This window comes from Notamacropus eugenii, chromosome 3 (genome assembly GCF_028372415.1).
Source record: "Notamacropus eugenii isolate mMacEug1 chromosome 3, mMacEug1.pri_v2, whole genome shotgun sequence".
NCBI lineage: Eukaryota > Metazoa > Chordata > Mammalia > Diprotodontia > Macropodidae > Notamacropus > Notamacropus eugenii.
The window spans coordinates 310,713,778-310,729,607 of NC_092874.1; the positions used below are offsets into that span (position 1 = coordinate 310,713,778).

At 43.7% G+C, this 15,830-nt stretch overlaps 1 protein-coding gene and 1 long non-coding RNA gene across 3 annotated transcripts in view; one reads left to right on the top strand and one right to left on the bottom strand.

The window, feature by feature from the left end:
- Positions 1-7,392, bottom strand: part of LOC140496632 (uncharacterized) — a 36,100-nt gene extending 28,708 nt beyond the window's left edge. Inside the window, exons 1-3 of one of the 2 annotated variants that reach the window (XM_072596653.1) lie at positions 7,262-7,392; positions 6,417-6,570; positions 6,242-6,324 (exon numbers count right to left, since the gene is read on the bottom strand). In XM_072596653.1, the coding sequence (XP_072452754.1) occupies positions 6,242-6,324; positions 6,417-6,501 (168 nt within the window). In that variant the 5' untranslated portion in view covers positions 6,502-6,570; positions 7,262-7,392. Of the gene's footprint in view, positions 1-6,241; positions 6,325-6,416; positions 6,571-7,169; positions 7,193-7,261 lie in introns of those variants that run through there. The other variant, XM_072596654.1, reaches the window with a different exon arrangement.
- A 215-nt stretch (positions 7,393-7,607) lies between these two features.
- LOC140496633 (uncharacterized) lies at positions 7,608-15,022 on the top strand. The gene is made up of 2 exons (XR_011964353.1): positions 7,608-7,982; positions 10,142-15,022. It is a non-coding gene; the product is annotated as an uncharacterized lncRNA (long non-coding RNA).
- Positions 15,023-15,830: the final 808 nt, after the last annotated feature.

The following is a 15,830-nucleotide window of genomic DNA, read 5'->3' on the forward strand; positions in this document are numbered from 1 at the left end:
ACAAAAGAAAACTAAAAGAATGAAAAAATGGAAGATAATGTGAAATATCTCATTGGAAAAACAACTGACCTGGAGAATAGATCCAGGAGAGACAATTTAAAAATTATGGGCCTACCTGAAAGCCATGATCAAAAAAAGAGCCTAGATATCATCTTTCATGAAATTATCAAGGAAAACTGCCCTGAGATTCTAGAACCAGAGGGCAAAATAAGTATTCAAGGAATCCACAGAACACCGCCTGAAAGAGATCCAAAAAGAGAAACTCCTAGGAACATTGTGGCCAAATTCCAGAGTTCCCAGGTCAGAAAGAATATATTGCAAGCAGCTAGAAAGAAACAATTCAAGTACTGTGGAAATACAATCAGGATAACACAAGATCTAGCAGCTTCTACATTAAGGGATTGAAGGGCTCAGAATATGATATTCCAGAAGTCAAAGGAACTAGGACTAAAACCAAGAATCACCTACCCAGCAAAACTGAGTATAATACTTCAGGGGAAAAAATGGTCTTTCAATGAAATCGAGGACTTTCAAGCATTCTTGATGAAAAGACCAGAGCTGAAAAGAAAATCTGACTTTCAAACACAAGAATGAAGAGAAGCATGAAAAGGCAAACAGTAAAGATAAGTCATAAGGGACTTTACTAAAGTTGAACTGTTTTCATTCCTACATGGAAAGACAATATTTGTAACTCTTGAAACTGTTCAGTATCTCGGTAGTTGGTGGGATCACACACATACACACACACACACACACACATACATACACACACACACAGAGCACAGAGTGAATGGAATAGGATGGGATCATATTTTTAAAAAAATGAAATTAAGCGGTGAGAGAGAAATATATTGGGAGGAAAAAGGGAGAAATGAATGGGGCAAATTATCTCTCATAAAAGAGGCAAGCAAAAGACTTTTTAGTGGAGGGAAAAAGAGGGGAGGTGAGAGAAAAACATGAAGTTCATTCTCATCACATTCCACTAAAGGAAGGAATAAAATGCACACTCATTTTGGTATGAAAACCTACTTACAATACAGGAAAGTGGGGGACAAGGGGATAAACAGGGTGGGGGGGATGAGGGAAGTGAGGGCAGTGGCAAGAGGGAGCAATTTGAAGTCAACACTCTTGGGGAGGGACAGGATCCAAAGAGAGAATAGAAGCAATGGGGGACAGGATAGGATGGAGGGAAATATAATTAGTTCTTACACAACACTACTATTATGGAAGTCATTTGCAAAACTACACAGATTTGGCCTATATTGAATTGCTTGCCTTCCTAAAGGGAATGGGTGGGGAGGGAGGGATGATGAGAAGTTGGAACTCAAAGTTTTAGGAACAACTGTCGAGTACAGTTCTTGCCACTAGGAAATAAGAAATACAGGTAATGGGGTATAGAAAGTTATCTTGCCCTACAGGACAAAAGAGAAGATGGGGACAAGGGAAGGGAGGGATGATAGAAGAGAGGGCAGATTGGCGATAGGGGCAATTAGAATGCTCGGTGTTTTGGGGTGGGGGGAGGGGACAAATGGGGAGAAAATTTGGAACCCAAAATTTTGTGAAAATGAATGTTAAAAGTTAAATAAATAAATTTAAAGAATAGAGAATTTAAACAACCTGTTCTCAGAAAAAGAAAATGAAAAAGACCTGAGTTCCCTTTGCCCCTTCAAAAAAACCCCAGGTCCAGATGGATTTACAATTGAATTGTGTCAAACTGTTGAAGAATAATGAATTCTGCCATAGCATAAATTAGTTCCATAAATACAAAAAAGGCATCTCCCAGAGATCTGGGACACAAACATGCTCCTGATACCCAATGACTGAGAAAACAGAAAAAGGTAATTTATAAACAAGTATGTCTCATGAATACAAATGTAAAAATGTGGAATAAAATATTATCAAAGAAGCTACAGTAACATAATAAAAAGATTATTCGCTGATCAAAAAGGCCTTATATCAGAAACACAGAGTTGGTTCAGAAAACTATAAGCATAACAGTCCCTACTAATAAAAAAAATAAAAGTCATATGATTATATCAAGATAAAGAAAGTTTTTGTTAAAACAACACTCAATTGAAATACTAAAAATTCTAGAATTCTTAAGGATAAATGGACTTTTTCTCAAGATGGTAAATAGTGTTTATTTAAAACCAAGCATTGCCTGTATTGGAGAAACACTGGAGGCCTTTTCAATATGATCAGGGTTAAAGCAGGTATGCACATCATCACCCCTACCATGTGGAATAAAAATAATTCTAACAGACAAAAATAAAGATAAAAATAAGTAAAGATAAAAAAAACCAAACTATTGCATTTAGAGATATGATGCTTTACTTAGAGAAACTCGGAGATTCAAGTAAAAAAACTCCACAAGCTAATTAAAACAATAGCTTCAATAAGGTAAATAATATAAAATGAACCCACAAAAGTGATTAGTTTTTCTTTACATTATTAAAAAATTTGTAAAAATTCAAAACTCGGCAAGAGAAAAAATAAAAAGGAATTCCAATTAAAATGGCTCTAATATGTATAAAGCAGGTGAAAATCCATGTATCAGAAGACCCATCAAATACTTTTAGACATAAAAAAGATTTGACTAGATGGAGAAATCTTCATTGTTCTTGGCTAGGCTGTGCTAACAAAATACAAAGGCTATTACCTAAATTTAGTGGAATCCCAAATAACTAAGGGTTACCACACAAGAGCAAAGTTTATAAGCCCTGACAAAATAGTAAATATCATGTAGAGGAAAACATAGTCAAGAAAGTCCAAGGAAGGGGTGGAAGCCAAGATGATAGAGCAGAGGGATGGACCTCTAAAAGCCCACAAAATGCCTGTAAAAAATGACTCTAAACAAATTCTAGAGCAGCAGAAGTCACAAAACGACAGAGTGAAAGAGATTTCCAGCCCAGAACAGCATGGAAGGCCAACAGGAAAGGTCTATCACACTGGGCTCTGAGTGGAGTACAGCTCAGTGTGGGTAGTGCAGCAGGGACAGGACCTGAGCAGGCCTCATGGGGTGGTATCTCAGGCAGCAGCTGCGGTTCCCAAATTGCTCAAACCAGAAAAGTCAAAGATAGCTTCAAAGGTCAGTGAAAAAACTCTTTCACCTGGGTGAGAAAGGAACTTGGTCTGTCTCCGCTGGCAGTAGCTACTGCAGCGGCAGAATCCATTTTTGGAGCCCTCGGCCTAAAGACCCAGGGGAATGGAGCTACTGATCTGGATCTCAGCCCTGAGTGGCAGCCCTGGGGTGAGGAGTGCTGGCATGGTGGAGCTGGAGGCAGTTTTGGAGAGGGAATTCTGCTAGCAGATCCTGGGCAGAAAACTTTTTGGTTGCTCCAAGGTCAGTGCAAAGGTCAGAGAGAAGAGTAAATTCCTCTCCCTTGACTGTGCCACCTTGGAGGAACTGAGAACTTACAGGTCCCTAGCATATACCCTCCTCTTGACAAAGGATTCAAAAGTCAAGTAACTGGCTGGGAAAATGCCCAGAAAAGGGATAAAAAATAAGACTATAGAAGGTTACTTTCTTGGTGAACAGGTATTTTCTTCCATCCTTTCAGATGAGGAAGAACAATGCATACCATTAGAGGAAGACATCAAAGTCAAGGCTTCTGCATAAAAAACCTCCAAAATAAATATGCAATGGTTCCAGGCCATGGAAGAGCTCAAAAAGGATTTTGAAAATCAAATAAGAAAGGTGGAGGAAAAATTGGGAAGAGAAATGAGAGAGATGCAAGAAAAGCATGAAAAGCAGGTCAACACCTTGCCTAAAGGGGAAGTAAAAAATGCTGAAGAAAATAACACCTTGAAAAATAGGCTAACTCAATTAGAAAAAGAGGTTCAAAAAGCCAATAAGAAGAAGAAAGCTTTAAAAAGCAGAATTAGCTAAATGGTAAAGGAGGTTCAAAAGCTCACTGAAGAAAATAGTTCTTTCAAAATTAGAATGGAACAGATGGAAGCTAATGACTTTATGAGAAACCAAGAAATTACAAAACAAAACCAAAAGAATGAAAAAATGGAAGATAATGTGAAATATCTCACTGGAAAAACAACTGACCTGGAAAGTAGATCCAGGAGTGACAAAAATTATTGGACTACCTGAAAGCCATGATAAAAAAAAAAAAAGGAGGGCCTAGGCATCATCTTTCATGAAGTTATCAAGGAAAACTGCCCTGATATTCTAGAACCAGAGGGCAAAATAAGTATTCAAGGAATCCACTGATCACCTCCTGAAAGAGATCCAAAAAGAGAAACTCCTATGAACATTGTCACCAAATTCCAGAGTTAGGTCACAGAGAAAATATTGCAAGCAGCTAGAAAGAAACAATTTGAGTACTGTGGAAATACAATCAGGATAACACAAGATCTAGCAGCTTCTATATTAACAGATCGAAGGGCATGGAATAGGATATTCCAGAAGTCAAAGGAATTAGGATTAAAACCAAGAATCACCTACCCAGCAAAACTGAGTATAATACTTCAGGGGAAAAAAAAGTCATTCAATGAAATAGATGACTTTCAAGCATTCTTGATGAAAAGACTGGAGCTGAATAGAAAACCTGACTTTTAAACACAACAGTCAAGAGAAGCATGAAAAGGTAAAGAGAAAAGAGAAATTACTAAGGGACTTATAAAAGTTGAACTATTTACATTCCTTCATGGAAAGATCATATTTGTAACTCTTGAAACTTTTCTCATTATTTGGGTAGTTGGAGGGATTACACACATATATAGACAGAGGGCACAGCGTGAGTTGAATAGGAAGGGATGATATTTAAAAAAATAAAATTAAGGGGTGAGAGATGAATATATTGGGAGGAGAAAGGGAGAAGTGGAATGAGGCAAACTATCTCCCATGAAAGAGGAAAGAAAAAGCTTTTTCAATGGAGGGGAAAAGGAAGGAGATGAGAGGGAAAAAGTGAAGTTTACTCTCATCACATTTGGCTTAAGAAGGGAATAACATGCACTCTCAATTTGGTATGAAAATCTATCTTACAGTACAGGAAAATAGGGGAGAAGGGGATAAGTGGGGTGGGGGGATTATAGAAGGCAGGGCAAATGGGAGGAGGGAGTAATTAGAAGTAAACACTTTTGGGGAGGAACAAGGTCAAAAGAGAGAATAGAATAAATTGGGGGCAGGATAGGATGAAGGAAATATAGTTAGTCTTACAAAACATGACTATTATGGAAGTCTTTTGCAAAGCTACACATACATAGCCTATATTGAATTGCTTGCCTTCTCAATGGGGATGGATGGGGAAGGAGAAAGGGAGAGAAGTTAGAACTCAAAGTTTTAGGAATCAATGTTGAGAACTGTTTTTGCATGCAAGCAGGAAATAAGAAATATAGTTAATAGTGTATAGAAATCTATCTTGCCCTACAAGAAAAAAGAGATGATGGAGATAAAGGAAGGGAGGGGTGTGACAGATGGGAGGGCAGATTGGGAGAAGAGTAATCAGAATGCATGGTGTTTTGGAACAGGGGGAGGGGAAAGACGGGGAGAAAATTTGGAACTCAAAATTTTGTGGAAATGAATGTTGAAAATTAAAAATAAATAAACATTAAAAAAAAGTTCAAGGAAATAATGAAAAATTATCAGAACGAAGGTGGTTGAGAAATAACAGGTTTCAAAAATATTCTACAACAGTAACCACTAAAACTATGCCAAATTTAAGATATATGATTCAAAAATGAAATGATTAAAAATGTGCCAAAAAAAACCTCCTCAGGAAACAAACGAGGAATTTGGTTACTGTGGCATTAAATTGATTATACCTGTCAAAAAGAGCACAGTCAAGTTTGTGACTCCTTATACAATTCTCTTTTTGGTTGTTTTCTAAATAGTGAAAAGTTCTTGCTTGCTGATGATTCCGAAACTCATCATCATCATCATCATCACTGAAAGAGCCTGGAAGGCATGTATGAAGTGCCTACACTGTGTGCACAGTGTTGGGTGGAACCCTAAAGGACCATGCATGGTCCCTGCCCTCATGGAGCTGAGAGTGAATGACAGATCCCTCTTATCTAGTACTGTCAGATAGTCCCCTTGCCCTCTAGTGGTGGCTGATCATGTCACCATTCTGTGCCTCAGTTTCTCCCTGTCAGGGACAGGGCAAAGCTGGCTGACCCCCAAGCACCATCCTGGTTGTAGGGAGGTATGGACTCTGTAACCACCCCACTTTGGTGCAGGGACTTGAGGACCCCAGGGGAACCCACACTCCTCCAAGAACTGTCTACTCACCGGGGAGCTGGGGGCTGCTGAGAGCCCAGAGGTTGCTCCTGCCTCGCGCTGACCTGTGTTCATCTGTCGGGGGTGAGCAGAGTCTGGGGGAGAAGAAGCGGGTAAAGTGGGAACACTCAGCTCTACCCCAGGTCCCTCCTGCCTGGACCCCATCCAGTAAGCCTGTCACGCTCACCTTTGTCCTTGGTCCCTGGGGCCTCTGTCCCTCTCTCCATGGTCACCTTGCCTGGGTCCTCTTTTTCAGGGCCTTCTGACTGCATGCAAGTCCTGTCTTCCAGACCTGAAGGCCTCAGATTCTGCTCCTCATCCTCAGCCACTGCCTGGGAGGTCTGGGGAAAGGTCCCAACAGGTCAGATTGCGCCCCCCCCCCATGCCCCAGCCCCAAGGGGGACATGAACAAGATTGGGAAGCTGGGCCCTCCCCAAGGGCTGCTCTCCATCTCAGACCCAGCCTCAGCTCCCAGCAGGGAGAGAGACACAGAGAGGACAGAGACAGAGAGAGAAAAAGCAGAGACACAGAGACATGGAGAGGAGAAACAGAGAGAGAGGAGAGAGAAAGGACAGACACACAGAATGAGAGAGAGAGAGAAGAGAAAGGAAAGAGAAAAGAGACAGAGAAGAGGGAGACAAAGAGGGATGGAGGAGAGAGACACAGACGGAGGGAGGGAGACAGGGCCCAAGGAGAGAAACAGACGGGCAGAGACCCAGTGGGGAGACAGCGGGGCCTAGAGTCCAGAAGCCCCAAGTTCAAACCCAGCCTCAGACACGCACAAGCTGCGTGATCCTGGCTTAGTCACTTCCCTTTGTCTGTCTGTCTCTGTTTCCTCCCCTGTAAAATGGGGATGGCAGCCCCTCCCTCCCTCCCTCCTAAGATCGCTCAGAGCACACAGTAGGACTTCGGTCAGCCACGACTGCTGTAGGAGACGGACCCAGAGGCGGATCTCTCGCAGAGACAGAGACAGAGAACACCCCAGAGACGCCCTAAGGTTTCCGAAAGAAGCGAGCCAAACCAAAGACTCACCTCCACACCCAGGAGTGCGCGCACGCGCGCAGGGCGCGCGGGCACCGCCGGGCACGCGCCTCTGGGCCATCCGCGCTCCCCGAAACTCCTGGGCCAAAGGGAAATTGCACAAGCGCGCTGAAAGTACTCAACGGCCACTCCCACAATGCCTTGAGCTCCACACCACCTGACCCCGCACGGCCTCCTGGGAAATGGAGTCTAGGTAATGCGAAGATGGAAACTGTGGGCGCAGGGCGGACGCGCAAGGATTCTCTTCCAACAGACAGTGGGAGCCCACGTGACCGCGTAGAGGACAAAGAGGCGGGGCCCGGAAGATACTGGAGGAGGAGGAGGAGGGGGAGGTGCGGGCTGAGCAGCCTCGGGAGGGGGCGGAGCTTCCGAAGAAGGTAGCAGCGTCTCCCCCAGGACGCCGGCCCCTCCTTAACCTTGCCCCCCCAGGACTCTCTCTGTTTGGCAGATCGCAGCCCATCACTGATGGCCACAGGCTGTGTGTGTCTGCAGGCCATTTCTCAGCCCCGCAGGAGGCCATCGTGCCCCGCGTGCTTGTGCTCAGACGTGAAGACCCGGTTTTCTATACGGGTTTAGGGCCCGTACCCCGCGACCAGCAGTGCCTGTCAGCCTTGGCGGAGCGAACTGTGAGCAACGAAGGAGGCGGGAGATCGAGATGGTGAACAACTCCGTTTCTTCCAGCTAGCTCGTGCACTTTTATGGCCTTAATTACGTAAGCAGCTCGAGCAAGTTTTATGCCAATTTAAGCAAGTTTTTACGCCTACTTTCCAGGAAGTATCGTTTAATAAATGGGCGGAACCCTTCCTCCCAGCGCCATCTTGTCCATGCCTTACCAATCTCCCCTCAGTTTACCTGAGCCGTGACTGGTGTAGGCCGTCCAAGAGGGCTGAGGGTTGGCAAATCCCTTACAGTTTTCCACTGTCTTGTCTCCTGAATTCTTTATATTTTTATTTTTTACCAACCAACATAAGGATAGGCAGATAGAGAGGTTGACACAGGACAGGTAGATATATGACTGATGGATGGGTGGTTATAGATACATGACTGGTAAATGGATGGATAGAGACATAGATGATCGATGGATATAGATAGATGGATAATGGATGGATAGTTCTATAGATGATAGCTACAGTCAGATGATGGATAGAGATGGTTGATGAATAGATGATGGATAGATAAGTGATTGAGACTTGGATATAGATAGATGATCGCTGGATATAGATAGATGGATAGCTACGTAGATGATAGCTATAGACAGATGAATGATGGGTGGATACATAGAAATAAATAGATTCCTCCAGGACACAGACATTACGTAAGACCAAATACATCTGGGAAAGGCAGAGGTATTACATTGTGGTGAGAAGAGCACTCAGCTTAGCACCCAAAGGCCAGAGTTGGAGTCGAAGCTCTACCACTACCTAGCCATGCGACCTTAGGCAAGTCATCTTGTCCTGAGACTTTTCTCTCCATGAAGTTGGGCCAAGGATACAAGCATTAGCTACTTCATGAGATTGCCAAATTACATTAAACAGACCTTAAATGCTCTTAGGCTCAAGGCACTTTGCTGGGCACTTTGTTTGAATAAAATAAGAGAATGTAACCCTCAAAAGCTTCATGAACATATGATCACAGAATGGCCTTCCATCTTTAGAAGTGCTACCATTTGGGTCTGTTCGTAGGCCTGAATTATAAAGCTTATCTTAGAACCTTGCCCTAGATCTAAGTGTCTACTTCTTGTAGTGTTTACTATTTAAGTCATGACTGGAAATGAACTGTGCTACTGGGTAATTAATCAATAAGCATTATCTTAAGCACGTGTTGGTTATGTGTCAGACACTGTGTTAGCTGATGGTGACACAAATGAAATAGTCTGTGCCCAGCAGGGGCTTGTGTTGTACAAGCCCAAGTCTGTATTTAGTGGGTACAAAATGACTACAGGGTGATTTTGGACAACTGGGCACTCTTCTTTCTGCCAAGCCTTCTGAACCCCTTTCTCTCTTGTCAAGGAGAAAACAATACACACAGTTTTTGTGACACATTTGCCTGTGTCTTATCAAAGCTGTGTTTATGTGTGATAAAACTCTGAGTCCCCATGGGGATTAGACTCTCCTTTGTAATCCAGCTTTGAATTGGCAGTCATCTTTTGTACAGTGGGTAGTAATAAGAGGGTATGGGGTGTTCAGGAAAGACAAGCGCATTTAGGGTTAGCACCTTTGGTGGGAGGACTGCTCATCTGCCTTTGGTGTCCACCTGTCACCCAACTCTCAAGTGTGGCTCCAAGAAGCTGTAGCATGCACAGTGGCCACACCCTGATAAAACCATCTCTGCATTTTCAGCAATCACACAAGCCTCTTTTTACACCAGTAAATGCATTCTGGAAAAGCTTTCATCCAGAGGGGAAACCTTACTGAACATCAGAAGATTCATACTGGAGAGAAACCATATAAATGTAACATGTGGCAAAGCTTTCAGTCAACGAGGATGTCTTACTGCAATCCAGCTAAACCAGGTTGATCTTTCCACAATATCACACCAATGCTGTTTCATACATACATAAATATATATATATTATATACACATATATACATATACACACATATATACACATATACATACATAACCAGGTAGGACCCATCCAACCCCCAACCTCATTTGCTCTCCCTGACACCTCAGAAGACAGTATAATGGAAACCTCCAAATCTTGTTGAAAAATACAATGATCTGGTTTTTAGTATTTTTTCAGTATCCTTACACATATGGAAACATATTCTACTGAAGACTCAGTAGAGTCAGTTTCCCTTCTTCCTATCCAGGAAATAGAAGGCATTTACTTTCTTTTCTTTCCTTTTCCCCCTCATTTCTTCTCAGAAGTTGAAGCTAGGCTAGAGACCCAGAAGACAATTCAGAAGAAAGACATTTCTGTGGAAGAATCATCCAAGGACAGACTTAGAACGGTTGATGCCTGGGAATCTCAGCCTGGAGAAACCTGCTATTGTGATATCAAGTTTGATAGACATCAGTGCAACAAGGAGAGAGATTTGAAGCCAGAAACAATCATTTGGGAAACAATTCCTAATGAGGCAAGAAGACATGAATATAATAAATTTTGGGAAAATTTCAGTTCACAGTTTTTGGTTTACACAGCAATGTTTTTTTCAAAAAGAGGCTCCACAAATATGATACACATGGAAATAACATCAAACCATCTTCAGACCTAAGTAGTCATGATGGAATCTCAGGAAAGAAAGCTCACAAGGACAATGAACGTACTAAATCCTTTAGTGACTGCACAAACCTTATTCAGGATCACAAAATAACTACTAAAGCAAAACCTTATACATGTACTGGATTTGGCAGAGCTCTCCACCAGAGGCAACACCTTACTCTATGCCACAGAAGTCATCCTGCAGGGAAACTTTCTACCTGTAGAGATTATGGGAGAACTTTTAGACAGCTGACATACCTTATTCCACATCAGGAAATTCAAGATGGGAATAAACCCTGTAATTGTAGTGACTATGAGAATTCCTTAAGCAAGAGCTCATCCCCTATTCTGTGTCACACAATTCATAGTGGACAGAAATTCTATGAATGTCCCAAATTGCTAGGAGAGTAGACCTGTCCTTTACCCTTCTTTGTATCCTGAATCTTCAGTTCCTGGCACGTGGTGGATGCATAATAAGTGTTCATTGACCGACTGACTGAAAGCCAATCTCTGGTCACAGACTTTTATATTCTCCTAGGGTGGGGAGAGATAAGGGTCCAATGGAGCAGGGAGTTATGGAGGCAGAGGGCCCACACCAAGTGCCTGGGAATACCTGTGTAAAGGGGAGAACAGTACTCAGCTAGGGAGGCTGGAAAAGGCTTTAAGGATTCCTGGCAGTGTGTAGGCTTTGTGAGGGCAGGGGCTGCTTCCTTTCAGCCTTTCTATTTCCAGTGCCCAGGGCAGTGCTTGGCACTCATCTGGCATGGAGCCTGAGCTGTGTCCTCCAGGAGCAGACAAGGGGTGGGGGGAAAGGCCAAGGTGGCATCTTGTCACTGGGGAGCTGCAGGAAGTCCAGGATTAAAGAGAAAGTAAGGCCTTGGAGGTGGGAGGGTGTGGGGCTCAGAGTCCATCCCTCAGCTGTTGGAGTACCCTGGCCAACACCTTTCACCTCTTAGAGGTGCGTCCATTTCTTCCTCTGTAAAATGAGGATTACAAACGTAGGGGATGTGGGGATCCCATAAGATGAGGCAGGTAGTGGTCCCTGTGTGTGAGCGCCATTACACCTCACAGAGACTGAGAGAAGGGAGGGAGCATGGAACGTGCTGAGGCGGCCCCTCAGTGCCAGCCTGGGATGGTCCAGGAGGCCCGCCTGCTTGCTGGTGACCCTCTCTCACCTGCACAGGGGCTTCTTTGTAAGGGGCGCTGACCGCCACACCATCTGGACGCCACACTGATAGACATCAGGTAAACTGAGTCTGGTGCAGGGAAGGGTGAACAAGATGGTGCTGGAACGGATGGCCCCACCCCTGGTTTGTGTTTGTTACTATAGTTCCAGCTTGTGTTCATTACTATAGTTTTGGGTTTGTTTGTATGTGTTACCATGGTTCACTGGGCTGGCTGGCAGAGACTATATAATCAGAGTGCTTGCTTGAATAAATCGGAGTTGCTTCATGACCTGCGCTCCCACCTCATTCTTTTACTCGTGAGCTCCACAGGAGGACAAGCAGCCTGCTAGTCAGGCATAAGACTTGCTCCTCTCGATAAGCTATGCCGTCACCATAGCAACTTGACGCCCAAACTGGGGCAACAAGCAGGGAGAAGGAGCAGGAAGCTCAGCCAAGGGAAATCAGGTCCCTTAAGAAACTCAGCCGAGGGAAGTCAGGTCCCTCAGGAAACTCAGCTGAGGGAATCAGGTCCTTCAGTACCCCCCGGAGTGAGTCAGGCTCTCCAGAAGCCTAGACAGTGTACAGGAGCTATCAGGACAGGGTCAAAGGTGGATACCTGAGCGCGACAGGAAACCGTAGCCTGTCTGCCTCACTGAGTTCCTCCAGAAGCGAATCCAAAAAGCGGACGCAGGAGAAGACGTGCGCATTCAGCTCGAGTGAGACAAGGTGTAACCGTGAGTAAGATTGAAATGGGGCAAAGCTCGCAAAAGTTGAGTCAGGGTCAGTACACATTCTTTCTATATAACATGCTGAAGAATGTGTTCATAGAAGATGGTGGCAAGGCAGTGCAAATGAGAACATTCATCACATCCTCACAGACAGCCCCATCAGAGTCAGAGAGTAGTACAAGGGACAATAGCCCAGAAAGGCAGCCAGCACCCATATATCTAAACTTAGAAGAGAGAGATGGAAGAACAGACAGATGGTGCAGGATTTGCAGGACAGTGTTAAAGAGCTAACTGATAAATTGAGAAACCTACTGAAGAAAGAGAAAAGACACCTCAGAGATAAGGCTTTGAAACTCCCAGGTGAAAAGGAGAAGACTTGGCGCCGCTGGACTTTGTTCCAGAGTCTCCCTCACTTCCACTTGCAGTTTCACAACTTTTTCTTTAAAAAACATTTTTAAGGAGTGGCCACAGATGTGAAATTTTCTTGAGTAAAAGTTAGAACCATCAAGATTTTTATTTTACTCTATAATCCAGAAATGGTGTTAGAGAAAGCAATTTGTAATCTGAATTTTGTTGAAACTAAAAGATGTTGGAAAAGTTATGTTATTTAGACAACCAAGTATTTTCACCTTTGCCTATTAAAAGAGCTACAGCTAAAAAGCTGCTGTTTTAATGCTAAACCTAAAATTGTTAATGGATTACTATGTGTGGAAAGAAATGAATGGAGTAATAATTTATTTAGACTGGTTCTGCCCATTCAGAACAGTCCTCCTATATGTTTGGGGTTGGCAGGCATGGGATCCATGCCAATTCCTTTTATTTTGTAAAACTGCCAAGGCTCCTTTCATGTGGACACGGTCATCAGTCCTAAGAAAATTGTTTGGCTTGTATAATTCATAAATAATGAATGTGACTTGCTCAAAAGTTGCAACAATTGACTTTTATATCAGGACAAGTTTTAAATTTGAGAAGGAAGGATCTTAAATGAAATCTCTTATGTACGTGAGTCCTGTTAATGTGCATTGCTGATTTCAACTCCATGGGAATACAAATAACTTGTACTGGGCTTTAAGTTGGGATTAGTGAAATTTGCTGCTTAAGGTAAAAGCATTTGGGACCACAAATAATTTTGTTTAAGTTTGAATTTGGGTATAGTCGTCTGCATTAAATCAGTATCTGAAAGAATATGCCAGAAGTTACTCAGAGAGACTGTGATCCTTCATCCTGTAGTGTTATCAGGTGAAATTTGTATCTGGAGAGGAAACACCAAGGGGACAATTCTAGACTCAATCTAGGATGGGATCCTCCTGGTCAGTTTCCCCACTGCGTCCTTTTATAAAGGAATGTTTCCCACCTGATTGTTCCTGAGTCTGGCTATGATACAGATACTGCATGACTGGAAAATTTCACTCCTATCTGAATTCCAACAGAGTCAGATCAGGCAGACCATCAGATGATTTTAAGAAAAGATTGGAATGGACGCCTCCAGCCATGGGACAGACGGCCATGTGGCCAGATCAGGAAGGGCAATGGCATGGACCACATACCATAATAACTTGGGGCAAGGGTTATGCTTGTATCTTTACAGGAGACAAGGAGATCTGGGTACCAATGAAAAGACTACGGGTCGTACAGCACCAGGAAGAAATCACAGGGATTCCGCCAGAGAAAGAAGAAGAAACTACAACACCTGAGCCATGAAATTAGTCAGGGGCATCTTACTGCTTCTAACAGTGAGCCAGGCTGAGGACCAGTATTGGACCTTTGGACATTAGTAGACATTTCAACTTTACAGGATTGGTGAAGGGCTATCCTTGGTGTTTGTACAAATAATGTATCAGTGGGATTTAGGGAACAATTGAGGATGGACCACAAATTTTATCAGGCCATTCTAATGTTAAAAAAAATGATGTAATAGCTATTGGAGATGAACTGCAGGCCATAAAAACACAATTGGCTTTAAGATGTGATTACAGATATCGTCATTTTTGCATGATGAACAAATTGTACGATGATACTGAATTTAATTGGGAAGAGATAAGAGCTCAGTTGCATGGTTTAACACTTGCCAAAGTTTCAAGTGAAATGAAACTGTTGGAAAAATTGGCATTGGATATAAATACTCAAGGGACAAAAAAGTTAATACCTGAAGATTTTGTTTCAGACATGATGCAACTTTTTGGTCATTCCACCTCATCGTTTAATTGGCTAGGTACATTGTTGTCAGGAGGTATTGTTATCCTGATTGTTATATGTCTTATACCAGCATGTCTCAAATATGCCCTACGAACTGTAAAAGATACTATGTGGATGCTTACTGAAAATCAATTCAAGCTAAGAGATGTACAAACCCGTGAAGGTCATCAGGTCTAAAACAAAAAGGGGGAGTTGTAAGGGGCGCTGACCGCCACACCATCTGGGACACCACACTGACAGACATCAGGTAAACTGAGTCCGGTGCAGGGAAGCGTGAACAAGATGGCGCTGGAACGGATGGCCCCACCCCTGGTTTGTGTTTGTTACTATAGTTCCAGCTTGTGTTCATTACTATAGTTTTGGGTTTGTTTGTATGTGTTACCATGGTTCACTGGGCTGGCTGGCAGAGACTATATTATCAGAGTGCTTGCTTGAATAAATTGGAGTTGCTTCATGACCTGCCTCCCACCTCATTCTCCCACCTCATTCTTTTACTCGTGAGCTCCACAGGAGGACAAGCAGCCTGCTGGTCAGGTATAAGACTTGCTCCTCTCGGTAAGCTATGCTGTCACTGTAGCACTTCTTGACTCTTCCTCCAACAGCTTCCATGGGCTTTCCCCACACTCCAGCTGGGTGATCAGCTCTGGCTTGGAAATTGGAAGTTCTGCTCATGGGAAAGAAGGGAGAGCACCCTCCTGAGTCCATCCCAGCTCCCTCCTCTTCAGGAAGAGGCTGGCATTCTGGCAGTGCCCATGGAGTGGGATGAGGCAAGGCCTCTGCTGGGCACTGTCCTGGGACCTGAGGGAGCCAGTCTGGTACACTGTGGGCACTTAATAAATGCTGGTCATGGGGACTCTGGGGAAAAATGCTCTACCTAGGAGACAGAATTTGGGCAGGGGCAGCCTAAGAAGGATGCAGAGTTCCACCTAGCCATAGGGGCACAGTCTCATGGCTAGAAAAGGTCAGGCCTGAGGTCAGCTGAGCACATATGTGGACGGGCCACAGCTTCTGCTGAGCGAGGCCATCGTGATGCTGGGAGGGGCAGGTTTCAAATGCCAGTAGGAAGTCAGGCTCCTTACCGAGGAAGACCAAGTGCTGGTAGTTCTCCAGCATCACCTCCCAGTACAGACCATTCTGAACTGGATCCAGGTGTCTCCACTTCTCCTGGCTGAAGGCCACAGCCACATCCTGGTAGGTCAGGGATGCCTGAAACACCGAACACACCTGCTCACCCACAGTCCAGCCTCTCTGCGCACCAAGAA